Below are 27235 nucleotides of genomic sequence, written 5' to 3'. Positions count from 1 at the left end.
GTGGGGTGTAGAGACTCATGGGTTTGTTGGCTGGGTGAGAGATAAAAGAAAGAGAAAGGTGGTCAAGACTGGTGGTGGTGGTGGCGGCGGCGACGGAAAGATACGAGACGGGGAGTGGGGAGCGATCTTCTAAAAGCAAAGCAAAAAAAACAAGGGAAAATTACATATACATGGAGTCAAAGTTTCATATTTACTTAGAGACTGAGTCAAAGTTCCATATTTCTCTAAAATGGATTGCTGAGGTGGCACATGGTTTTTTACTGTTTAGAAAATTGTGGTGCCTAAAATGCCCTTCCCTAACAAAAAAGTAGTACCTTCAGTGCAAAAAAATAGTACCTTCAGTTCAAAAAAGTAGTACCTTCGGAGAAAAAGTAGTACCTTCGCGGGTGTTTAAAAAACATGGTACCTGGACGCCAAAAAGTAGTACCTTCAGTTCAAAAAAGTAGTACCTTTGAAGAAAAAGTAGTACCTTCGTGGAAGGGTATTTTAGGCACCACAATTTCTAAACAGTAAAAAACCATGTGCCACCTCAGCAATCCATTTTAGAGAAATATGGAACTTTGACTCAGCCTCTAAGTAAATATGGAACTTTAACTCCATTTATATGTAATTTTCCCAAAAAACAATTCTGTCGGGTCAAACCCATTTAAGTTGGGTGGTACCCAACTTAAGTTGATCAGTGTGATGGACATTTGCCATTTTCCGATTGTGCCACGTGTCCAAGTCGGACAAACTTCGTCCAACTTGGGTTGGATGCAAGTATTGTCCCAAATTATGGAACCTCCATTTTTTCGTCACGTACGATCTACGCCTGTATTAATGGTTCGTGTAAAGTGAATGGTGTGTACAGAAGCCTTGCTTTGACCTTTATTCTCCACTACTCCTCCACTCCACACACTGACACACACAATGAAGTCTCTCCATCTCCTCCGCTGAAGTCTGCTTCCTTTGTTCCATTACTGAATTCCTTACTCCATAACTTTTACTGTGCTAACATTATAGATTTTTTTTGTTTTTTTTCATGGACGTTTCCTGCAGATCAGAGACTAATACTAGTAATAATATGGATCCACAAATACAATCATCTTCATGGAGCTACCATGTCTTCCTGAGCTTCAGAGGCCAAGACACCCGCGACAACTTCACGGATAGCCTCTACCGGGCACTCGTCCATGCCGGAATCCACACCTTCCGGGATGACGAAGAGCTCCGAAAAGGCCAGGACATCGCTTCCGATCTCCTCACAGCCATCCAGCTCTCCAAGATCTCCGTCGTCGTCTTCTCCAACAACTACGCTCACTCAAGGTACGTACGTCGTGGCAGTGTGTCTTCACTTTAACTCCGATCCTCAAAATTGATTTCATAAGAAAGTTAATTGCAAAACATTTTTATTATTTTTTTGAAACCCAGTACAATTATCAAGATAGATTTTTGAACTATATAGGTAATTATTCTTTGTATTCGTCTTAATTAATTTCTCTAACAAATACTGTATGTATATAAGGAGTGCATAGGTTCAGATCGGACAATTTAGGAATATTTTGGAACTAAATTGTTCTAAGAGTTTCATAAAAATTGAAATCAAATTTAACCGTAAAATCATAATATAATTTTGGGAAAAGCACAACCACACACTGAAGTTTGGCAAAAGGATACTTAGATAAAACTTACCTATTTTTTGGGAGACTTTTTTTAACTTTATAATTTAATAAATTAGACCAATTTACCCTCATCAATAATTTATGCATAAAAAAAAAAAAAAATGTCCTAACTTCTATAAAATGTAGACGTCTAAAATGATTTTTTGATCCAATACACATATTCCAAATAAATTATATTTTGTTATTATTTTTTCTTTTTCTTTTTTATTTTTAAATTAAGATGCTTAATTCTTTCATCTAAAAAAATTAAATCAATCTATTTTCCTTAAAAATAAAAAATATGGTACCAGTATAACTTTATGCATCTTAAATTATCTATCAAATATTATGTATATCTCAACATAAAAGGGAAAAAAAATAATAATAAAACAAAAGGAAAAAAAAAAAAAAAAAAACAAAGGCACGCATAAAGTTATATTAGTATCTAATTTCATTTATGTTGAAAAATGCATAATATTTGATATATAATTTAAGATGCATGGAGTTATACGGATATCATATTTTTTTTATTTTTAATAAAAAGAAATTGGTTTAATTTTTTTAGATAAAAAAATTAAGCATCTTAATTTAAATTTTTTTTTTTTTTTAAAAAAGAAAAGAAGTAATAACAAAACATAATTTATTTGAAATATATGTATTGAATCAAAGAATCATTTTAGACGTCTACATTTTTAAAAAGTTAGGACATTTGAAAAAAAATAATAATAATAAAATTAAACAATATAAAGCTGAAGATGCAATTGAAGATGCAAGAAATTCCTTTTCCTCTTTCTCTCTCTAGAATTCTTACACCTCAACCCAAAAAAGATCCCCTTCCATTTCATTCCATCTCCTATTTATAGATCTTTTCCAGATATTTACAAGATATTTACAAGATATTTACTGATTGCTGGATCTGGGCCTATTCCTCCGTAAGCCTTGGTCACCTTTGATGGGCTTATTCTCGTTCGGCCCATATGGCAGTGTCCTTCTATGGGCTGGCCCAGCCGTACGGACTGAATGTTGTGTTTGCGAATCGGATCTGGCCCATGTCATCCGGGGCCTCCTCAACTGCCCCCATAATTGCCCCTTATTTAATAAGGGGTAATTATTGATGGCGTCTCATCATGATGTTGACGGCTCGAGATAGGCAATTATTGATGGCGTCTCATCATGATGTTGACGGCTCGAGATAACCACGTGGGGGAGCGGACGGTCAGATCCAGAATCAATGTTCCGGGGCTCGAGGGATTTCTCGCCTTCCCGACGCTTCGGCCCTGGGGCCCCCTCGCCTTTATAATACTCTAGAATTCCACTTCACTTCCCTTTACCGTCTCCATCATCAGCCAAGTCTCTCTCTTTTCTAGAACAGTGCTAAGCTTTCTCTGGTGAAATCCTTCAAGAGTCATTCTTCCAGCGATCTTGCAGTCCTCCGAGGTTAGTTTCGTTCTTTTTACTTTCGGCAGGCTTCCATTTACCCTCTTGTAGATTCTTCTAGCACTTCCACCATGGTTGTAGATCTGGATGTTCTTCGTATGAAACTTAGACTTCCTGATAATATCGAAGTTAGGGTTTGCCCCCAAGACGTTAACATTACGACCGGCGCCGGCCTCCTGCCCGGCGAAGTCTTATTCACGAACCTTCAATTGAATGTTGTTAGGTTCCCTCTGCACCCTTTCTTTAGTTATGTCTTCAATAGATTGGGGATATCCCCTCTGCAGGTCAACCCCAACTTCTTTAGAATCATATCTGTTATGCTCTTGTTGATGCGTGACAGAAATCTGGATCTCGACCTCATAGACCTCCTTCTGTGCTATAAGGTGAGTAAGATCCGTACCAACGAGCCCTTCTACCACCTCTACCCGTTCGAGAAGATGTCCATATGTACTGACACAATAAAATCTGAAAAGGGTTGGAGGGATAGCATAGTGGGCATTAGTGGGGCTTGGTCTTCGCCGGCTGCAGAGGATTACCCAATCCCGAGCGCCTTTGGTGTCTGCTCTGTCTCCTCCTATAAAAAATTCAAATCCCATAAACATGACTGCCCCTGCGAAACATGCGTTCCTCGTTTTTGCACTTTCTTATGCCGTTCCTTGGGAATACCTTGTGATGACTTGAGCTATAGTGTTTGCAGGGATAGGAGTAACTACTTGAAGAAATACGTTCTGAACGATATTCCTTCCTGCTCAGATCTCCTCACTTCAGACAACCTCTTTGCGCTCTCATCACTCGGCTACAACATGAGCAGACTTCAGATTCCTTCTTTTGGCAGGAGGAAGAATACTCCCCCAGCCACCCCTGCTGCTGGGGCGACCTCCTCTCCGGCATCAGCTTCCTCCTCGGCCACCATATCGGACACTGTCCCGAGCGCAGTGGCTATTAACCCTGTTGTCAGCGCCCCTGCTGCCAACCAGAACGCGTCCCCCCCAGCTACCATAGCTCCTGCTGCTGCGGGGGGCGGTCGGGACAAAGAGCGAGGCAAAAGGCCTCATCCTGATAGTGAAGTCGATCCTGAGGAGGAGCCTCTCATTAGAAGGACCCGGATCTCCGGGCCGGGTGCTCTCTTGCACCGAGCGGTCAGAGCTCCTGCTCCCTCTGGGCCTGCTGCAGCTGGTGGCTCTGCTTCTGCTTCAGGCCCCTCTTCTATCCCCACCTTACCGCCATGGGCCCCTCGGTACACCCGAACGGATGGGACGTTCGTGAAACCGAACGAGACCATGCTGAGGGATGGCCAGACCGCTATGGCCTACTACAGGAGCATGTGGACTCCGAAGGACCTTGAGGCGGCAAAAGGTCTTTCGCAGAAGGATGTGTTCAGCCGCTTTCCTCAATCTGCTATGGAGGTGACTTTTATTTTCTAGCTCATGCATTTTCTCATATTATTTGGTCTTGCCTTCGCCCGTCCTGACTATTGGCTTAACCGTTTTTAATGTGCACCTATGCAGACATTGTTCGGCATGATGGCCATGCAGAAGCAGGTGGAGATGGGGAACGCCAGGGCCCGTAAGTTTTCTGACAGCCTGGAGGTGGCTAATAAGGAAAACGACCTCCTCGCCATGAAGAATACCGAGGTACTGGCTCGGCTTGACAAAACCGAGCAGGAGAGAGATGTCCTGAAGAAGGAGAATGATTCCCTTCAGGATGAGAAGGACGCCCTCCAGCTTGAGAAGAGCGTCTGGCAGACCGAGCGGGAATCTATTAGAGAAGAGAAGGCAGAACTCCAGCGCCTTCTAGCTGATGAACAATCTGCTCGGATGGCCTTTGAAAGAAGAGCTCTGGACGAGCGTACCGCTCTGATCGACGCGATCAGCAGAGTGGGTGGTGGGATGCTGGCCCTTCACGCCCGGTTCTCAAGGGTCGGTGCTCTTAGGTATGCTCAAGGATTCCGGGAAGGTTTCGCCGACCGGGTTCCGGATGAGGGACAGACCAGCTCCACTCCGGATGAGGTAGACAAGGATCTGGGGATCGAACCTCTGGGGGTCTATGTCGACCCAGAACCCACCGAAGCGGAGCGTATATTTGATGAGTGCCAGGACATCGCATCCTCAAGGATCATCACAGCTCCTCCTACCGCTCTGCCACTGACCGCTCCCCAATCGTCAACCGTGGTTCCTTCTATAGCCACTGCTGACGCTGAACCCCAGCCGAACGATTCAGTCATTCACCTTGATTCCCCACCTCATGAAGGTGAGGCGGCTGATGGGGCCGAGGAGGCGAGTCGGCACGACCAGGATGCTGTTGGTACTGAGGCGTCTAGCTAGGGCTCCTTCGAATTCTTTTATTTCATATCTTCTTGTAATGATGGAGATCTCTCTTTTGTAAACTCAATGTTCAATATTAATGAAATGACAGAACTCTTTTTCCCTATGTGTTGTGCTCTATTCAACTCATCTTCAGTACATACATATCTTTTCTCTCTTTTTCTTTTATATTAGCTTTGCCGTGTGTTTGTTTAAGGCAAGTGCCTGGCGCTCGGCTAGGATGCCACTTGCCACTTGGCTTTAAGTTTTTAGCAAGTGTCTGGCGTTCGGCTTATAGTGCCAGCTGCCACTTATCTTGCTCAAGTGCCTGGCGCTCGGCTAGAATGCCACTTGCCACTTGGCTTTAAGTTTTTAGCAAGTGTCTGGCGTTCGGCTTATAGTGCCAGCTGCCACTTATCTTGCTCAAGTGCCTGGCGCTCGGCTAGAATGCCACTTGCCACTTGGCTTTAAATTTTTAGCAAGTGTCTGGCGTTCGGCTTATAGTGCCAGCTGCCACTTATCTTGCTCAAGTGCCTGGTGCTCGGCTAGAATGCCACTTGCCACTTGGCTTTAAATTTTTAGCAAGTGTCTGGCGTTCGGCTTATAGTGCCAGCTGCCACTTATCTTGCTTAAGTGCCTGGCGCTCGGCTAGAATGCCACTTGCCACTTGGCTTTAAATTTTTAGCAAGTGTCTGGCGTTCGGCTTATAGTGCCAGTTGCCACTTATCTTGCTTAAGTGCCTGGCGCTCGGCTAGAATGCCACTTGCCACTTGGCTTTAAATTTTTAGCAAGTGTCTGGCGTTCGGCTTATAGTGCCAGCTGCCACTTATCTTGCTTAAGTGCCTGGCGCTCGGCTAGAATGCCACTTGCCACTTGGCTTTAAATTTTTAGCAAGTGTCTGGCGTTCGGCTTATAGTGCCAGCTGCCACTTATCTTGCTTAAGTGCCTGGCGCTCGGCTAGAATGCCACTTGCCACTTGGCTTTAAATTTTTAGCAAGTGTCTGGCGTTCGGCTTATAGTGCCAGCTGCCACTTATCTTGCTTAAGTGCCTGGCGCTCGGCTAGAATGCCACTTGCCACTTGGCTTTAAGTTTTTATAGTAGACCGTTGGAAAAGAAAATTCTTTTTTGTAAATTCCAGTAACTTGCTCATTCATACGTATTTGATTGACAACAAACAACATCCAATTAAAGCCAGAACTTAGCTTTTATTGGTAGTACCTCTTCAGAGACGTGGCGTTCCAGGGCTTGCTGACCAACCTTCCCGCCATGGTTTCCAACGTATATGCCCCCTTGCCAATGACTTCTGCAATTCTGTATGGGCCTTCCCAGGGTGGCATCATTTTTTTGACCATCCCCACCTTTCTTTTCAGAACCAGATCGCCAGGGGCAAAATCCCTGTGTTTTACTCTCTTGTTGTGACTATTCGCCAGCACTTGCTGATACGATGCTAGCCTTATAGCCGCTGCGTCCCTCCTTTCGTCTATCATGTCGAGGTTCAATCTTAACATCTTGTCGTTCTGATCTCGACTCCATGCTAAGCTTCTGATAGTGGGGACTAAATGCTCAACCGGTATAACTGCTTCGGTACCATACGCCATTGCGAACGGGCTCTCCCCAGTCGGCCGCCTTGGGGTGGTTCTGTAAGCCCATAGAACGTTCGGGAGTTCATCCAACCACTTCCCCTTATGATCTTCCAGCTTCTTCTTAATGCAGGCGAAAATGGTTCTGTTTGTGATTTCTGCTTGTCCGTTGGCCTGAGGATGACTTACTGCAGCCAACTTCTGGTTGATTCCATACTCCTCCAGCAGCTTTCTTACTTGCCTGCTGTCGAGGTTTGTGCCATTGTCCATGACTATCGATCTGGGAACACCGAAACGGCAGATAATGTTGTTCCAAATAAATCGTCTCACCTGAGTCTGAGTCACGCTAGGATACGGTTCTGCCTCCACCCATTTAGTGAAGTAATCCGTGGCCAGTAACACATACTTGTTCTGAGCTCTTGCAGTTGGCAGAGGACCGACCACATCCATCCCCCATTGCGCGAAAGGCCACGGCGAGGCCATTACGTGCAATTCCTCAGTTGGTTGGTGGATCAATGGTCCATATCGTTGGCATTTATCGCACCTTCGAGAGAACTCCTCCGCATCTCTTGACATGTTTGGCCAGAAATACCCTTGTGTCATTGCTTTATGCGCTAACGATCGCCCGCCAGAGTGATTGCCACACACACCCTCATGAATAGCTTGCAATACCTGTTGCGACTCCGCGGGGGTGACACATTTCAAGTATGGGCCAGAATAGGACCTTCTATACAGCTGGTTCCGCACGATGGCGTACTTGGCAGCATTCTTTTTGAGTCTCCTAGCTTCATCCCTTTGCATAGGCAAAACGCCATCTCGAATATAGGCAATGATTGGGTCAATCCAACTCGGTTCATACGGTATGACGTTGACTTGCCAAGGGTCAGAGTCCAACGGTTCTTCGAAAATAGATGGCTGGGTCACTATCCCTACTGGAATCACCCTCGCCAATGTTTCACCGCAACTCGAAGCACTGCATGCTAAACGGTCTGCATCTGCATTTTGTTCCCTCGGCAGCTGTATGAATTCAATCTTTGCAAAGTCCTTGGCTCTATGCAGAACGGCAGAACGATATGCCCCCATCGTGTCATCCTTGGTCGCTTACTCACCATTTACCTGCCGAACAATCAGCTGCGAGTCATTATACACTGTCAAACTTTTAATCTGTAGCTCTCTGGCCAACTTTAATCCATTTAGCAACGCCTCGTATTCCGCTTCATTATTGGTGGCTCGGAACTCAAGTCTGAGTGCTTGGCTCAAGGAAGTACCCTCTGGGGTTTGCAGTTTGATCCCAATCCCAGCCCCCATCTGGTTAGAGGAGCCATCCACAAAAAGTTTCCAAGAGCCGCTTCTAAGGTCCTCTTCCGTATCTTCGGCGTCACATTCTAGTAGGAAATCGGCTACCGCTTGCCCTTTAACAGCTGTTCTCGGCTCATACGTTATGTCAAATGAACTCAACTCTATGGCCCACTTTGTCATTCTGCCTGAGAGCTCTGGCTTGTGCATAAGCGTTCTGATTGGGAAAGTTGTTAGAACAGCTATGGGGTGGGATTCGAAATAATGCCTCAACTTTCTTTTCGCATTTACAAGTGCAAGTACCACCCGTTCGGCCTTTGAGTATCTTTTTTCTGCCTCCATCAGCGTTTTGCTTACATAAAATACCGGGTATTGCACCCCTTCCTTGCAACGAATCAGAACGGCACTCGTCGCGACACCAGATACTCCAAGATATAGAAATAACTTTTCTTCCGGTTCTGGGGCAGACAGGACTGGTGGGTTCTGCATATATTGCTTCAAATGAGTCAATGCTTGTCGTTGCTCATCCCCTCAGACCTGCCTTCCATGGCTCCGAATCGTGTCAAAGAATGGTTTGCAGTGATCTGACAATTTTGAAATAAATCGACTTAATGCAGCTATTCGTCCTGTTAGGGCTTGCACCTCTCTGATCGTCTTTGGCTCGGCATTCTTAATCAAAGCTTCTGCTTGAGCGGGGCTAACTTCGATGCCCCTGCGGTTGACCACGTGTCCCAGAAACTGTCCGGAACTCACACCGAACGAGCACTTGGTCGGATTGAGCCTCATCCCATATCGCTTTAGTACATCGAATACATCTTGCAGATGCTTCAGATGATCATCCTTTTTCCTACTCTTTACCACCATATCATCAATATAGGCTTCGACAATCTTACCCATTTGATTCTTAAAAACTTTGCTAACAAGTCGTTGATAAGTTGCTCCCGCATTCTTTAGCCCGAAAGGCATAACTTTGTAGCAGTATGTTCCTCGCTCGGTGACAAAAGAAGTTTTTTCTTCATCTGCGGGGTCCATAGGAATCTGATTATAACTTGAATATGCGTCCAGAAAGGTTAAACGCTCATACCCAGTGGTGGCATCCACCATTTGATCAATCTTAGGCAACGGGAAGCTGTCCTTCGGACAGGCTTTGTTCAAATTGGTGAAATCAATGCATACTCGCCATTTCCCATTTTTCTTCTGCACCACAACGACGTTGGACAACCACTCAGGGTAGTGCACTTCTCTGATAAATCCCGCATCAAGCAGCCTATCGACTTCTTCCGCTATGATCTGATTACGTTCTGGAGCAAATCTTCGCTGCTTTTGTTTCACTGGTTTGAAATTGGGATTGACATTCAGGGAATGACAGGATACGGAAGGACTAATTCCAGGCATGTCTAGGTGACTCCATGCAAATACGTCGACATTGTGGGACAAGAAATCCACTAGCTCTTGCTGCTCTTCTCTGGTCAGTCTTATACCTACTCTGGTAGTTCGTTCTGGCCTGGACTGATCGATCTGCACATCCAGAAGGGGCTCCTCGGTTAAGTCGACTGACTCCTCCACCCTATTCTGCTCGAGCGGAGGTTTCTGTAATTGCTATCTGGGGCTTGTCGAACGGACGGGCGCCTTTCCTTTCCCAGCATGCTTTAGTGTGACGGAATAACACTCTTTGGCTGCGACCTGATCCCCCCGAATGTCTATTACTTTATCTCCATCGGGCCCGAGGCACCTCATGACCTGATGCAGAGTTGAGGGTACACCTCGGACTCTGTGAATCCATCCTCTTCCCATCAGGAGATTATACGAGGGGTGAATTTCCACAACCACAAAAGTTTCCATAAGAGCTCGTTCTGCAGCTTGAACTTCCACTTCCACCATCCCGACGGGTTCCACCCTCTTCCCATCGAACCCTAACAAGGGATTTCCGGTGGGCTTGAGCCTCTCTGGTTTAATGTCGAGCCTGTCAAATGTGTCCCTCGGCATAACATTCGCACTGCTCCCAGGATCGATCAGAACTCTGCGCACCAAGCAATCTGCCACTGTCAAACTGACTACCAACGGGTCGTCATGAGGCAGTTGAACACGCTGCAGGTCTGTCCAGTCGAACTTTATCTGCATTGACGGGCTCTGCTGGTGTAGAGTGGTCACATTGCCGACCCTTTTCTTCATCTGCGCCTGCCGCAGGCGCACCCGGAGCAGCTCATCTGACTCTTCACTAGGCTCGGGTCGACCATGGATAGCATTGATTATACGAACTGGTTGCGAATTGTGGGAGCTTTGTTTATGACTCCTTTTTATTTGTTCCACCGGTCGATTCTGCTCCATCGCCGAACCTTGAACATAACTCGCAAACTCCCCTCTAGCTATCAACATCTCCACTTGCCTCCTCAGGTTCCTGCATTCGTTAGTCTGATGTCCGAAATCAGAATGAAAAGCACAATGTTTAGTTTGATCCCTCTGTTCGAGGGGTTGTCTAATTGGCAGTGGTGGATGAAACTTGTCTTTGTTCTCCTGATACAGCCTCGCCAGAGTGACCTTCAGCGGAGTAATCAACTCTTCCTCCCTGGACCTTTTTTCGGCCTTCCAAGTGGTCTGACGTTGCGGCTGAGCCTGCTTCTGCCTGATCTTTTCCTTGGACTTTTCCTCGGTCGACACAAGCGACGTTGTCCGAGCATTAGCTGCCTCCTCTTCTTCTAGGCGCACAAAGCCATCGGCTCTCTCATTGAGTTCATCCATGGTAGCCGGCGTGTTCACTACCAGACTGGTGTGAAATGGAGTTCCGCGTGTCATGGCTAACTTGAAGGCTTGAACTGCCGTAGAAGGGTGGCATTCGATCACCATACTCTTAGTGAGATTAAACCTGGTAAGAAAGGCCTGGAGACGTTCATCCTTGTGCTGCCGCATCGTGAATAGGCTCGAGATGTCCTTCGGCGGGCGTTTGTTCCCATAGTACTGGCTTATGAACCGATCGCACAGGTCCCTGAAACTGCCAATGGAGCTCCTAGGCAAGTTTTTGAACCAGCTGAGCGCCGGTCCGGCCAGGCTTGTAGGGAAACATTTGCACATTAAAGAGTCGTTTTCCGTATTCAGGGCCATTTTCAACTGGATATGATACACATGATCGATCGGATCGGTCGTTCCGTCAAACAGAATAAAGACTGGCATAGCAAACTTCCTTGGATGCGGCGCATTCAAGATCTCGTCGGTGAATGGTGAATCCACCGTCCGAGCTGCGGATCGGAGAGCTTCATTCTCTCTCTGGAGTCCAGCGGTAGCTCTGTGAGTTACGGTTCTGCCCTCCGAACCGTGATGAGTGATAGTAACCATGGAGGGCCGGTAAGACGGATCAAACGACCGTTCCTCTATGAACTCTCTTTGCCAAGGCGACGCTACTCGACGGCGATCAACCTCCATCACTTCCTCTCGGTCAAACCTTTCCCGCTGCGGATCAACGTGAGTCGATCCTTCGTGATCTTCAACTCGACGAACATTTGGCGGCAAATTGTCCATCATCCTTTCATCACGGTGGTGAGCTGACTGATTGTTCTCGTTCTGATCGCCTTGATGCGCGATATTAGATTGAACACCTCCTTCTCCGACCGGAGGTGGATGCGAAACCGCAGGTATTTGCCGATGCTGCAGTCCAGCTTTCAATTCTGCATTTTCTTTTCTGAGAGCTTCAATCAAGTTCATCAACTCTTCAAGCTTTGTTTGCTGGACAGCCTCCATCGGATTGGAGCTTTCACCTATCATTATTCCCGAACGGAGTAAAGGCATTAATCTCAAGTTCGCGAGTAGATCTGAGCTTCGTGAGTAGGAATTTTTAGATCTGGCTTCTAATTCTCCGAATTATGCTCACTGTTTACGAGATCTGAATTGTCTGAACTCTAAATCCGTCAGATCCTGCCACAATCGAACAACTCGTAGATCTGAAGTCAGTCCAAAGCTTCAAGAATTGTAATTCCTCCAGAGTAGGTCACAATCGCCCAGCTCTGGATTCAAATCCCAAAGATCGAGTCTCAATCAACCGAATTGGTTTGAATCCATTCGATATTCCTCATTGATCAACCAAACTTCCATGCGTTTCCCACAGACGGCGCCAATTGAAGATGCAAGAAATTCCTTCTCCTCTTTCTCTCTCTAGAATTCTTACACCTCAACCCAAAAAAGATCCCCTTCCATTTCATTCCATCTCCTATTTATAGATCTTTTCCAGATATTTACAAGATATTTACAAGATATTTACTGATTGCTGGATCTGGGCCTATTCCTCCGTAAGCCTTGGTCACCTTTGATGGGCTTATTCTCGTTCGGCCCATATGGCAGTGTCCTTCTATGGGCTGGCCCAGCCGTACGGACTGAATGTTGTGTTTGCGAATCGGATCTGGCCCATGTCATCCGGGGCCTCCTCAAAAGCTTTTTTAACTTTTTTTTTTTATGCATAAATTATTTATGAGGGTAGATTGGTCAAATTTATTAAATTGTAAAGTTAAAAAAGTCTTCTAAACGGTTAAAGGGTAATTTTTCATGTAAAGGGGTGTCTTTGTCCAAAAAATTGATAAGTTTCCTCTGGATGTCTTTTTGTCAAACCTCATAGGGTGTGGCTGTACTTTACCCTATAATTTTTTTATTATATATATATATGTGAAGATATATAGTTGAATGGTTAAAAGGTTAATTTTGTTATTTATATAATATAAAATATATAAATATATATACAATTTATAAATTGATTCTGTACAACTTTAAATCCTAAGTTTATAATCATATTTTTAAAACCTAAATCGAATCCAACCGTGAAAAAATTAAATCAAACCTACTGATCGGGTTTGGTCCGATTCCGGTTCAGCCTGTTTTTGTGCACCCTTAGTATATACATATATAATATATGCTTGTTAACTCCTCCAGGTGGTGCCTAGACGAGCTGGTGAAGATCGTGGAGTGCAAGGGGTTTTTGGGGCAGATTGTTCTGCCTGTTTTCTACGATGTTGATCCGTCACAGGTTCGGCATCAGAGCGGAGCTTTTGCAGAAGCATTTGCGCAACACCAACAACGATTTGATTGTATAAGAGTAACAAAATGGAGGGATGCGCTTACTGAGGTTGCAAATTTGTCTGGCTGGGACCTAAACGCTGTCACCAATGGGTAATTATGGAACCACATTTCAGGTTTATTTACAAAATACTACTGTAACTTTTTCTTCTTTTTTTCTTTTCTTTGAGGATAAACAATACATTGAAAAACTCTTGGTTATTTGTCAATGTAGATGCTTGGTATACGTGTCAATTTAAATTGAATTAATTTTATACTGCACGGAGGAAATATAATTGAACTTCGTATGTTTCTTTGTCAAAATGAGATATTTCTGGCCATTTTGAATCATTAAAAGTCAATGTACATTACGATATTTTCTATTTTAATGACACTTTACAGGCATGAATGGAAGTTCATTCGGAAAATAGTTGAAGAAATCTCAAACAAACTAAATCATAGGTACTTGAGTGTTGCTATCCACCCGGTTGGAATAGATTCTCGAGTACAATACCTGAATGATTTGCTAAGCATTGGGACAGACACCGTTCGCATAGTTGGGATATGTGGAATGGGTGGAATAGGTAAAACAACCATTGCAAAAGCGCTCTACAACCAAAAGTTTCACACATTTGAAGGAAATAGCTTTCTTACCAGCGTAAGGGAAATTTCAGAACGACCTAATGGTTTGGTTTGTTTACAAGAGCAGCTTCTTTTCGATATCCTGATGAAAAAAAAGCTGAAGATCAGCAATGTTGATAGAGGAACTAATGTCATCAAAGATAGACTACATAATAGAAGGGTACTTGTAGTTCTTGATGATGTGGATCATTTAGACCAATTGCGTGCTTTAGTTAGAGAACGCTATTGGTTTGGTTGTGGAAGTAGAATAATTGTCACAACTAGAGATGTTCATTTGCTAAATGTTATCGGAGTTGACAAGATATATATGGCTAAGAAATTAGATTGTGTTGAATCTCTTCAACTCTTTAGTTGGCATGCCTTTGGAAAAGGCGATCCTTGGAAAGATTATTTAGAGCTGTCAAAAGCTATAACAGGCTACCTTGGGGGGCTCCCATTAGCTCTTCAAGTTTTTGGCTCCTTTCTTTTTGACAAAAGAAGCATTCCTGAATGGGAAAGTGCATTGGAAAAGTTGAAAAAGATTCCTGATAATCAAATTCAGAAAAAACTAAAACTAAGTTTTGATGCACTCGAAGATGATGAACAAAGGGATATATTTCTTGACATTGCATGCTTCTTTATTGGAATGGATGAAGGAGACGTGAAACGGATACTGGATGGTTGTGGCTTCTCCTCAAAGATCGCAATTCGCATTCTTGCTGATAGGTGTCTCGTGACAATCAATGAAGATAACAAACTTAGAATGCATGATTTGTTGCGAGACATGGGAAGAGAGATCATCCGTGAGAAGTCCCCCAAGGAACTTGGGAAACGTAGTAGATTGTGGCGCCATGAGGATGTCTTGGATGTACTGACAAAGCATACGGTAAGACGCTAAATAAATTAGTTGTGTGCCTTTCTTCTCTGTGTGTTTCTCTAAACGATAGCGTTATAGATTTTTTACTTACCTAATGATTTTCTCAGGGAACAGAAGTAGTTGAAGGCCTCATTCTAAACTTCTGCAGTCAAAATGTGGTGCCCTTGAGAACTGAAGCATTTGCAAAGATGCAAAAACTACGGTTACTCCAACTCAATTATGCAAATTTGACGGGAAGCTATGAACATTTCTCGAAAGAATTAAGATGGTTATGTTGGCATGGATTCCCATTGAAGCAAATACCAACTAATTTTAGTCTGCAGAATGTAGTTGAAATTGACATGTCTTGCAGTGGCCTGAAACAAGTTTGGAAGGAGAGTAAGGTATGAAATTATTGTCTTCAGTTTATTTTGTGAAAATATGAAATTACATTCTTCATTTTATTATGAAAATTAACCATTTGTTTTTTGATTCTTACTCTAAACACAGATGCTCAAAAAGTTGAAGGTCCTTAATCTCAGCCATTCCCATAACCTAACCAAAACCCCAGACTTCAAAGGACTCCCTAGCCTAGAGAGATTGTTACTCCTAGAGTGCACAAGTTTGGTAGAAATTCATCAATCAATAGGAAATCTTGACAAACTTGTATTCTTGAATTTGAGAGATTGCAAAAATCTTAGGGTTCTTCCAGCAACTATGTGCGAGTTAAAGTCTCTTGAAAATCTTGATCTGTCAGGGTGCTTGAAACTTGATAAGTTACCAGAAGACATTGGCAAAATGGAACAATTGGGGGTGCTTCTTGCATATAACACAGCTATAAAGCAACTACCCCTTTCCATCAATCGTTTGAGGAACCTAAGGGAATTATCATTTAGTCAAAATAATCAAACAGTGTCCACTGTATCTTTCCCTTCACTCTTCTGGTCCTTTTTTTCACCCAAAAAAAATCCAGATTCAATAAGTTTATTACCGACTTCTTTATCTGGTTTGTGCTCCTTAAGAAGACTATTCCTTCCAAATTGCAATTTGATAGACGATTCACTTCCTAATGACCTGGGGACCTTACCATCATTGCAACAGTTGGATCTAAGAAACAACAATTTTTGTAGCCTACCGACAAGCATCAGTCGCCTTTCCAAGCTTGAGAGGCTTCTATTGGATGATTGCACCAAGCTTAGGTCAATTCCAGATCTTCCAGCAAGTTTGGCATTCTTAGTTGCACCAAATTGCTCATCTTTGGAGAGGATATCAAATGTATCAAATGCGCCGGCAAATCTATCCATGTTTCTTAGTGGTTGCAGCAAACTAGTTGAGATTACTGGATTGGACAAGTTGGAATCCATAGACAACATTCACATGGAATGGTGTAGCAATTTGGCAAATTCTTTTAGAAATAGCCCCTTCATCATGGTTCTCTCTCTCTCACTCTCTCTCTCTGTGCGCGCTCTGTGTCTAACGTCTTATTTTTATTGACAGGAACTATCCAAATATTGTAAAAATGCATTTTATCTTCCTGGAAGTGAGATTCCAAACTGGTACAACTATCAAACTGTGGGAGCTTCAATTTCTTTTGTGGTGCCTCGGCTTTCTGATCAGGTGATCCAAGGCTTGGCATTGTGCGTCATATACTCTGCAGAAGTAGATACGATCAATAACGACACTACGACATTTACTTTTCTTGATGTTGTGATTAATAACAAAACAAGGAGCATTGAATGGATGCGGAAAACACCTTCAAGCATCCTAATAACCCGCCAAGATCACATGTGGTTGGCCCATGTACCACATTCTGATATTGGATATGAGCTTCAGGGTGGGGATCAGGTGGAGGTTTTGTTCACCACTGATGATGATTCAACAAAGGTGAGGAAGTGCGGGATTCGAATAGTGTATGAACAACAAGATTCAAAAGGATTGATGAACCAATATAGCTTGCCTGCTTCTCATAGTCATAGTGTTGCTGTTGAAGAAGATAGACAAGGAAATGGTGATGAATCATCATCATCATCCAGAAAGCAGCCGGTGCGTACTGAAATCGAGAAAGGCAATAACAATGAAGAAGGGGAGCCTGTGGATGCCTTGTCTGTTGAGGAATGCGATGATTATCCGAACCCAAAAAGGCTGAGAATGAGCTTGATCGACGAGAATGAGTAAGGTACAAACTACTGTTTGAGTATGTTTCAGAGTGTTACAGACACCTCAATTGGTCACATATGCTTTCAATGAAGCAAATCAAGTCCCTGTTGTGCTTCATCATCATCAAAAGTTGTTCCAACATACATGGCCTGCTCTGAACCGAGGAATTATACACCTACTCCATTTCGAAGGCATTATTGTTAAAATCGATTATGAATTTTCTCTCTTTTGTTTGAGTTAAGTTGTTATTCTTGTTGTAAGATTAAATTCTGAACTTTTCAATTTGTTAAATTATAAATTATGTATGTTCATAGAAATATGAAATTAAGTATTGCCCCAGTTGTTTGTCACTTAATTCTCATGCCCATGTATTTTTCATCGCTTGTCCCCTGGTCTGAGTATCACTGATCGGAAAGAGAGTACATAAGAAAGAAGTACCAAGTTAAGCTTGAACGTGAAGCCTTGAGCCTGCGCACGCACATATATGTATGTATATCTGTATATTTATGTATATATATGTGTGTCGGCTACTTAGTACTTGGTTTTAAGTTTTTGTACATGCCTGTCACTAATCTCTCCTCTCTCTCTCACACACACACACACACACACACCACACACACAACCTCTCTGATCTCAAACTCCTCTTTTCTCTGAGTCCCCACGCATGGGCACCAAATCGAGTAGCTAGCTCTTTACACTTCTCTTTGGTGCTTGAAAGCTCGGAGTTTAATATCCCATTTTCCTTCTTGAGCAGTTTATTCTCATCCGTGATGCTACTGTACCCAGAGGTACGATTGAAGAGGACGAAGTTGGTGATGATGACTTTCCATCTTCACCAAATTCTTGGCGGCAAAATGCAACTTTTGATCTAGTTAATTTCTCTCCTTGACACACCTCACAAATCAAAGACAGTTTTGGTTTTTTTCCATTTGAGATTTCAGTAAACCCAAATTACAGCTGTGGTGCAAAAAGCGCTCAAAGGGTGTGTTCGACTACATAGAATTCGAGCTTGAAATTGAAATTTGTGAAATTTAAGAAAAAAAAATTAAAAAATGGAATAAAAAATTTCTCAAATTCCACCGATTCTAATTCTAAGATTCCAATTTCATACAGTCGAACACACCCTCCGAAATAATAGAAATGATCGAAATATCATGGACAACTTCGCCTGGGTATAAGTAATGGAAACGATTTTCAAACTTCCGGGGTTATACTCATCGAGGTTTTTATTTTTTCATTACATGGAAAAGTCATTTTATTTTGTGCTTCTACTCATAACTACTGTTCCATCTCAGAGGTAGGTTTTGATGAGTTCGATTTCCAGAATTATATTCGGTCAACAATTATTGCAGACCTGACTTTTTAGAAAAATAAATTCTTTTTTTTTTTTTTTTTTGATAAGTAATTAGAAAAAGAAATTCTTAATCTATTAACAATGTGAACATTAACATTTTCATTCAATCAGACACAGCCGTATTTCTTATTTGCTTCATTCGTTGAAACAACTCCTTATATTCATTCAACACACACGCGAGAGAGAGTAACAATAGGCGCATAAGCATGTTTATTGATGACTTCAAACTCTTAAGAAGCAAATCATGGAACAAGAAAACAACCATATGACACCACCTTTATTCAAAGACAATATTCATTTTGCAGAAATTTCTGTTCTTTGCTTACCCAAAAATTAACTAGAATTTTATGCTGTCCTAACACGCCTTCAACTCCCAATATTATTATAAAAATTAAAAAAGGAAAGAAAAAGAAAAACACTCCTGCGTTCCCTAATCTCATTACAGTACAAACAATAACCATGACGTGCTATTATTTGATTTAGTTCGATATAAAGGCAATGAAATAAAAATGACAGTATAATAGTATAAAATGGGATATAATACTTTTACTGTTAGAGAAAAATATTCATTTTTTCAGGCAGACAATGTTGTGATTACATGCGGGCAGTGCGGTAAATATTCAAGGGGGAAAATTACAATATGCCTGACAAGGGATTTCAAGATACAGAATTAGAGGTATCAGGTACATCATCTAGGATGAAAGGACCGAGTTTACCTGTCCTAAATAAAGTAAGGAACTTTTTTGACACCACAGTGCGAACTTCTGATGCCTTCTGAGGTATTTTCAGTGCCTTCTGAAGTGCTTCAAACTGCTGTTCTATAAGACTCTCCAGTTCACCTTCGTCTTCCAGATTACCACTGAATTCTGAGAGCGACGCATAAAGTGCACATTGGACTTCAGTAACAACATCCTGTAAGGAAGAAAAAAAGAGAGATTTCAAAAGCGGGAAACTGAGGAAGAAATTTACCAAGTCAGCTGAAAATTTTCAAATGCATACTAATAATAACTTCAAATAGTGGACGGAGTTCCATGCGGATGAAGTAGAATTAGAAGTCCCCCACAGCCATGAATGTATTAATGGAATAATTTTACACATTTCAGTGAATTTAATTACAGACACATGAACTAAAGTGATGGGAAAAAGATGAACATTTTTGCTTGGGAACACAAAATAAAATATACTAATGGAACAAGATAAACGACAGAATTGATTAATTTAATATATTTCAGGCTACAAATCCATCCACACAAGAGGATACCAGATACAAATGTCAACTAGTCAGCAAAATAATGTCAAAATCATTTTTGGCTGGGAAATTAAAAATTATGCAAACCAGTTTTTGCTGGTAAATAAAATTGGATACAGATCAGCAAAAAATTAGTAAAAACCAGCGCCACTCATCCACAAAAGCTTCAGGTGATGATGCAAGTTGCCTTTTATGTGGTAGTGTAGAATTTTTCAGCTGAGAAGTGACCATATAGGATGATAAAAAGTAAAAACATGTCGAAGGTGAACACCAATAACTAATTTCCGAAAAGTTCTCTATGACTCGCAATCTCAATCACAGCTGAAGGCAACACAAACCTGCAAAGATTGATGCACAAGCAACACTCATCACCAATGAGTTTACTTGTATTCTTGTGGTAAAAAACATTAAAAAATAGTGATTGGAGTATTAAAATATCGAGAAAGCTGAACTATTATGATACAAACAAGATAATTAAGTATGATGCTTTCAGTTAAAAGTAATAAAGGGTAGATTAAAGTAATCAGGAAACATTCAGTTCACACTTCTTGGCTATCAGTTATTTGAAATTCCTTTGGCCTTTTAGCTCACATAAATAGGAAGATCATTAGTACCTCTATGTAATGTACATCAGACCTGTCCAATGGCTTCCTCCTTTTTGACAGAAGATCTTTAAGATTATACTCATGTTTGCCATCAGATTCATGTTGAAGCCCCTCAAATCTTCTATCATTTATGCGCTTCCAGTGGAGGGGAGTGCTCCGAGTGTTCAAAACTGCTAATAAGTACTGAGCAATACGCTCTTCACCAACTACTGAATCTTTCACGGACCCTGCATGTGCATTATAAAATATAAATAAATAAATGCTGCATGATTCAAATAACATCAAGAGCAAAAATAATCCCTTCACATGCACACGATCATGTTGAAGTAAATGTTAGAGGAAGGGATAGACTAAGTAGTTAGAAAAATTGAACTTAGAGCAGAATGAAAAAATTGAACTTATGTAGCTGATACTGAGTAGTTAGAAAAATCCCTGGGTCTCGTCCCTACCCTCACTACTATCTTACATAAACGTCAAGTTGAACAAGCTCTGATAATCGAACATATCTCAATAGCTATGAAGCACCGATACGGCAAGGGGGTATGCCGTATCAGTGTCGGATACGGGCATGCTTGTCCAAGCTTGGGACACATGTCCGATACGCAATAGAAGTGTCCTTGTTTATAAAAAAAATTCAGATACGCAGTCGACACGCTGCTGATACGTCGACGGGCTGATGTGTATATATGTGTATCTGTTCAACCCAGATGCATAAAGTTGAGATAAAAATAAATATATAATATATTAAGAGATAGAGAAGATAAGATAGGAATGGCTAGAAGAGAGATAAAAGGTCTGATCAGAGCCCTGATACCATTAATGAAGGAGAGAGTGAGGAAGAGAGATAAGGAGATGGAGAGTTACAGTACCGTAAAAGAAGGAGAATGAGGGGATAAGATCAGAAGCTTTCAATCTTATCGTGTCTTTCAACATGTATGGTTAAGGCTTAGAGGGCTACGCCTCTCTGTGTGGTTGTGTTTATGGCCTGAGAGGAATAGGAGATATTTTGATGGGAAGGAGATGCTAATTTCTATGCTTAAGTTCTCTATTCTTTCCACTCTTTTTTGTTGAGTTTCAGGAAGAGATCATAGATCTTTAGAGGAGATTGTCGATTTTTTGGCCTCTCTGAAGGCTTAGAGGCCCCTTGTGGTCTTGTGTTTTTCTCTTGGGTTCCGCTCCCCTTCTGAGCGCTTTTATACAATTTTACTTATCAAAAAAAAAAAAACATGCATGGTTAGAGGGATAAAAACATGTGCCTTTTGTTGGACATATACATAATAAATAATAGAGTAATTTACAACATGTTTGGTTAGAGGGATAAAAAAATTGCGCATTTTGGACATACATACATACATACATATATATATATAAGTATTTACTCATATATTTTAATGGAATTTGGGCATATTAACCGTTCTGTTTTTCAAAAACAATATGTGCTACTTGGTGGAACTAATTTAAATAGGTTGTGTTTAGGCATATAAATTAAAAATTGAGGAAAAAAAAAATATTATTATTATATTGACGTATCCTTGCCGTGTCCGTGACCTATTTTTTAAAAATTTGCCGTATCACCGTGTCCGTATCATGTTGTACTCGTGTCTCGCTCAAACCACTGGCGCTCCATCGCTCCGAGCGCGAATTGGCGTTTTGAGAGCGAATTCACCAAAAATTCACGCTCTCATGTTTTTGAATTCGCAAATTCAAAATTATGAATTCAGAAATTCAATTTAAGAATTCGCCGGTTTTTAATATTCAATTCGACGAATTGTGTAAGGAAAAAGCGCGTATTCTGTTCAAGAATTCGACGACTTTGGAAAATAAATTCACGGATTTAATGTGAATCTTGAGAAATTTCAGTTTTGCCCCCAACTAAAACAGACCAAATAAGGTTAATTTGCTTATGAAGATGATTTGGATAATGATTTAGAAAGTATCAATAAAAGGGAGCAGGCTACACTTTATGCTGATGAGATTGAGGCTTCAAGTTCTTCTCTAGATAATGCAACATTTAGTACTTTTTTGCCATCCACTCAAGGGGTTAACATGTCTCAAACAAGTCGTAGAGAGGAAATTTCCCGAGGCAAGAGGCCACGGATCAACTAGATTGCAGCAAAATAGTCTCTAACATTTAGTTTTAGTAGTCTCATTTTGCTTTTGGGTTTGGAAGTTTGGATACTTCATGTCTGTTTTAAAGTTTAGTAGTAGAATTTGCAAACTGAAGTATTGTTGTCTTTTTCTTTTGCTTTTGAACATTGTTATTTCAAAGCCAATGATTGTCATCTTGAGAGCTTAAAGCAAGTTAAATGTATAAAAATGAATGAAATTCATTATTATTATTATTATTATTATTATTATTATTTTGTTGTTATGCACTTATGCTTGGAAGTAATAATAATTTTTATTTATTTTATTATTATTATTTTTTTTCTGTTATGCCCTATTCATTGTTATGTTTATTTATTTATTTATTTATAAAGCAACTTGTTTGATTAATTTATGCATTTTTATAAAGCAGGTTATATTGATTGTAATGTAATCATATTTGATTCACTATTCTGTCTTTTTATTTGCATGAAATTTATTTAAAACATATATTTACTATTATAAATGAATATTTTATAAGTTTATAATGCGGTGCTCCCGCTCTAAGATTTTTAGGGATTTGCCGCTCTCGCGCTTCCCCTCCCGCTCTATGTGACTTAGGTTAAAACACATCTAATAGTCAAAGAAATTCGAAATAAATGATGGGGAATACAGACTCCAAGAAAAATTTATACCTGCTAGAGCTAGCTTCAACCCTGTTTCTATATCTGGAATACTGGGGACCAATATCCCTGGTGTATCCAAAACATATATGCTAGGCTTGTGGGCGATCTGTGTGCATAAATAAATCAAATTTAGCATGCAACATTGAAACATCATATTATTCAACAAGTGATTAAGGAATAACAGAACAACAGAAGTATCATGATCAAGATGGATCGTGAAATTGAAGGACTTTTATCAGCATAATGCCAGAAACATGAACACTTACAAAATGGCCCACAAAATAAAGAGAATCAATACTTTTAGTTCAAAATTCAGAAATGGTCTAAGAAAAGAAGATTCTTCAGCCAATTTGGCTGCTGTAACTACTATTGTTAACACCAGACATCAGATCCAGAACTTGTCTTCTTTCTCCAAGAAGAGAAAGATGCAGGAATCAATAATTATTGAGAAGCTACAATCTTCAGAGAATTTCTTTGGGGATTTTAGGTTTATCATTTGAAACAGATTCAGCAACTGAAGACACATAGAAAATATGATGATTTAAAAAATCATATGCTTAGGTAAGTAAGCATTTGGCTTATGCTACTGGTTAAAGGTCAATTAAATTTTTTTTTCCAAGTTAGTCACACACACATGCCTCCACTGAGGCTCAAACCCCTGGCCTCTCTTTGAGAAGTAGGGGCTTGGTACCGCAAAGCCACTGGCTTGTTAGTCAATTAATCATTTTTATTTATTAACAAATTTTACTCTGTGAGCAACCACTTAGTGAAAAGTAAAAATAAAAATGACTATTGTTTTCCATATAGGCCGAGCCAGTACTAGATAATTTCCCTTTCATAAATTAAAAAAAAAAAAGTAGAAGAAGAATGAAGAAAGAAAAATTTAAAAACTGATTTCCACGTGTTTGCTTATTTCATTTCAAAAAGTTTATGATGTATTAAAAGGTCTAAAGGAGTATAGATTAAAATACATATTGTTCAAAAATCACATAGGAAAAAAATATTAAACAAAATTCATATCAAAACCCTCCCTTGAAAAAAGCTAAGAATTCATTTGGATTGAATGTGTCATAAATATAAAATGGAAGTGGTGGTTGCAATCCCCTAAAGGACCCTCACACTTGACTTGACCTTTTTAATAACAAAAATAAAAATGACCCCTTAAAAGTGGGCTGCAACAGTATATTTTGGGACAACAGTGGAGGATGAAAATACTTTTGAAAAATAGTTGTGCTCGTTTCCTTTTCTACAAGAGAATAACTGGGGTGTAAAAGTACTTTTGTGGATCTCAAATATCAATGCCCATAAATCAAAACAACACAAATTACTTAGAAAAAGTGACCTTGAATCCTGCAATATCTTGAGTAACACCAGGCAATGGTCCCACTGTAGCACGCTTCGTTCTCTGCTGCACTAAGAAAGACTAGAAGTTCTCATTGATTGATGTAAATAGCTTTAGAACAGAAACACTAGAGATCAAATTTCCCCTACCATGGAGAACAAAATGATTACACAAAAACAAAGAAACCCTTTACCAGGAAAGCGAGTTGACGCGATATGATGGATAGAATTAATTAAAGCCGACTTGCCAACATTGGGTACACCAACTACCATAACCAGGAGAGTAGGTTCCCTTGAAATTACTTCCTTCAGTTTCAATTCCACCAGATCCAGCAACTTTGAACAAGAACCACAAATCAGAATACAATTTCATAAACATAGAATGAGTACCAAAATGAAAGTTAAAGCAAGTTCAAAGCATAGAATATGTATTGAAGATATCTCATATACTCCGTAGCTAAGACATTCATTGCATGATAAATGATATTCTTCGTTCTGGACATAGATCAAAAGCTGCATGTGCAGTCACTGAAGGATATCTAACTACTGCACATGGTGTAAAGGACCATTACTCGCCTTACAAGTTGCTGATGCTTTCTTGACCAGAAAGCAACTCAACTCTTACGACTTTATCCCAACTATATAAACAACCAAAAAAAAATCGAATAACAGAAGGAAAAATAAAAGAAATCTGCACATATTAAATAAAGCAGACAAATTAGATGGTTTAATGTTGAACAGTTCATAATTTAAAAGAAGTGATTGTACTAGCATTAGGCTTCTGTTTGTTGTTATTTCTATAACAAGCATTTCTTTTCTTACAAAAAGAAAAAGAAAAAAATATATAAAGAAGTTTAGAGGAAATTCCAATGGTATGTCCTCGACCTCCCCTCAGGTTCAAGCCTAAGTGGGGGCATGTGTGAGTAAATTTACCTACCGGGAAAAAGAAATCCAAAGCAATGCTTAGGAATTTAAGCAATCCAAATAAGAATAACCAGCAGTTTGCACAAAGAATGCAAAGAAAACAACAAAGGATATAAGAAGACAGCAAAATCTGCCTTGATCACAAGTCAATTGCTGAAAAATGGATTTGAGAAGAAAATTAGGGTTTTTTTAGGAGTTGTCTCAATCACTGGAAGATGTGACTCAAATTTTAAATAACTAAATGGCCTAAAACTAGCACAAATTTTATTGGACAGAAATGACTTCTTGATTGTCAAGTGTCAAAAGCTCTAATTTTTGGATTCCAAAAGGATATGTCTTCTTCTCTAATTAAAGCATACAATGTTGGCCAAAGTGCAGTAGCTTTGACAAAAAATAGGTTTTCATTGTTATAATTATTATTTTATGAGTAAAGATAGGGCAAATGTTCAGAATGGGAAGAAAAAGAAATTTTTTTCACATGATTGCTAGCAGATTCTAAAATCATTACATTATATTTCCCCCAAAAAAAATGAACCAAAGAAAATGCAAAGTGTATCTGTGCTATATCATGAGATAATAATATTCACCCAGGGAATTACTATAATAAATCCTAATATAATAATGTTCACCAGGCAAGTACTATAATAAATCATAATGGTCTTAAAATCATAAACTTTGGGGATATTTCGCATAAAATTAACAATGTGTTTCAAATTGCAAGTGCTAAGCAGCTAACCTTCCTAACAGAGCTTTTGCTGTGTGCATTTATCGATAGGCAGTCTTGCTTGCGCGAATCAAAATAACTAGTCCATTTCTGTCAAGTTAAAACCAATCATCATTGTGTTCAACACAATTATGGACAGTAAGATAATAATTCACATAATATTTTATCTGAAACTAAATCTAGAAGCACAAAATACAAACCCAAAAGCAGTAACTAAAATTTACACAAAAATTATGATGGGTATATATGGGTAATTGATAAAGAAAGCAGTACATGCATTATATTGGGATTGGCCAAATCTTTCTTGTTGAGAGCGATAACACGTCTTTTGCAGGAGAGCATAGCCTGGAGGTCTTCGTTTGCAGAGGATAATGGTATCTGTTTATGCAATAAAATATAAAAAATGAAATTTGAGAGAGAGAGGAGATATATATAGAGTTTTGAAAGAGAGAACGAACGCGAGCGTCGCGGACTTCGATGACGAGGTCGGCGAGCTTGAGCCGGTGGCGAATGGCCCGAGTGGCAGAAGCCATGTGGCCCGGGAACCAGTTGATGGTTCCACCATCCATGCTGAATCCCATCTCTCCCAAACTCTTCTTCACTATCCTACTCACTCCTCCCATATCTCTCTCCTCTTACTCTGAAACTTTCTAAACCCTATGCGCGACTGTTAACAGTTAAATCATCTTACAAGAAAAAATAAAAAACAAAATTATTTTTTATTAAATTTATGATTGTATCATAAATCTAATTAATGGTGAAATTAGTGTTATAATTTTTTTTTATCAAAGCTAATATATATATGGCGGTGTTATTTTTAGTTTAGTTTATTTTAATGAATTTTGATTTGCTATCCATTTATTATTTAAGTATAAATTTACTTTTTCGGCAATAGCACAATTTATTTTTAATTTTTTAATATCATTTATTTCAAAATATCATCCAACTAAAATAACTATTTTACCCCCTTCATTCATTACTCTCACCGACCACACTCCTGTCCCTCAATGGACCCATATTAGTGTTTTTTTTTTTTTCGTCTTTCTAATTTATCATCATCTCTTTCTTTTGTGCTATCATGCACACAAACATATACCTACACGCAGACTCATAAACGAAACTGCCACCCACCATCAACCACTCTCTTTATACCGCCTGTCTCATAAAAAAAATGTCAGTGTTTAAAAAATCGAGACTCACAAACTAATTTCTCAAATATGACAATACTTGTGGAACAGAGAGAGTACATTTTTTCTCTTCTCTATAAATACTCAAAACACCGCCTGTTTAACACACCACCAATTTATTGTAAGATGTTTCTTAAATCACAATCTCAATTTGT

The 27235-nt window shown here is 40.2% G+C and overlaps 2 protein-coding genes across 5 annotated transcripts; one reads left to right on the top strand and one right to left on the bottom strand.

Moving 5' to 3' along the window:
- Positions 1–777: 777 nt before the first annotated feature.
- LOC132313584 (disease resistance protein RUN1-like) lies at positions 778–17283 on the top strand. 3 transcript variants are annotated; one of them, XM_059812419.1, is made up of 7 exons: positions 778–840; positions 1039–1305; positions 13169–13405; positions 13694–14798; positions 14897–15172; positions 15279–16199; positions 16266–17283. In XM_059812419.1, exons 2-7 carry the CDS (start codon positions 1064–1066, stop codon positions 16941–16943), a joined length of 3459 nt encoding a protein of 1152 aa, XP_059668402.1. In that variant the 5' UTR covers positions 778–840; positions 1039–1063; the 3' UTR covers positions 16944–17283. The 3 variants fall into 3 exon arrangements, with proteins under 3 accessions (XP_059668402.1, XP_059668401.1, XP_059668403.1); XM_059812418.1 differs by lacking the exon at positions 778–840 and having other exon boundaries at positions 847–1305; XM_059812420.1 differs by lacking the exons at positions 778–840; positions 1039–1305 and having other exon boundaries at positions 13338–13428.
- Positions 17284–18823: 1540 nt separating this feature from the next.
- LOC132313582 (short integuments 2, mitochondrial) lies at positions 18824–26549 on the bottom strand. 2 transcript variants are annotated; one of them, XM_059812415.1, is made up of 8 exons: positions 26352–26549; positions 26167–26271; positions 25906–25983; positions 24440–24581; positions 24247–24317; positions 22914–23010; positions 20143–20360; positions 18824–19191 (listed from the first exon to the last, which is right to left on the bottom strand). In XM_059812415.1, exons 1-8 carry the CDS (start codon positions 26514–26516, stop codon positions 18937–18939), a joined length of 1131 nt encoding a protein of 376 aa, XP_059668398.1. In that variant the 5' UTR covers positions 26517–26549; the 3' UTR covers positions 18824–18936. The 2 variants fall into 2 exon arrangements, with proteins under 2 accessions (XP_059668398.1, XP_059668399.1); XM_059812416.1 differs by having other exon boundaries at positions 18955–19191; positions 20165–20360.
- Between the last annotated feature and the right edge of the window lie 686 nt (positions 26550–27235).

Source organism: Cornus florida, unplaced genomic scaffold (assembly GCF_030987335.1).
Source record: "Cornus florida cultivar Cherokee Brave unplaced genomic scaffold, ASM3098733v1 CherokeeBrave_3.0.0_Hap2_Chr06, whole genome shotgun sequence".
Lineage (NCBI taxonomy): Eukaryota > Viridiplantae > Streptophyta > Magnoliopsida > Cornales > Cornaceae > Cornus > Cornus florida.
Note: the sequence above shows the minus strand (reverse complement) of the source record. Positions and strands in the feature narration are given on the sequence as shown.

Coding starts and splice junctions, on each gene's coding strand:
- LOC132313584 (XM_059812418.1), top strand. CDS start 1,022: ATGGACGTTTCCTGCAGATCAGAGACTAATACTAGTAATAATATGGAT. Junction 1,306..13,168: donor AACAACTACGCTCACTCAAG/GTACGTACGTCG, acceptor TAACTCCTCCAG/GTGGTGCCTAGACGAGCTGG. Junction 15,173..15,278: donor AAGTTTGGAAGGAGAGTAAG/GTATGAAATTAT, acceptor CTCTAAACACAG/ATGCTCAAAAAGTTGAAGGT.
- LOC132313582 (XM_059812415.1), bottom strand. CDS start 26,516: ATGGGAGGAGTGAGTAGGATAGTGAAGAAGAGTTTGGGAGAGATGGGA. Junction 25,984..26,166: donor CCAATCCCAATATAATGCAT/GTACTGCTTTCT, acceptor TTAACTTGACAG/AAATGGACTAGTTATTTTGA. Junction 20,361..22,913: donor GTTGAAGCTAGCTCTAGCAG/GTATAAATTTTT, acceptor ATGCACATGCAG/GGTCCGTGAAAGATTCAGTA.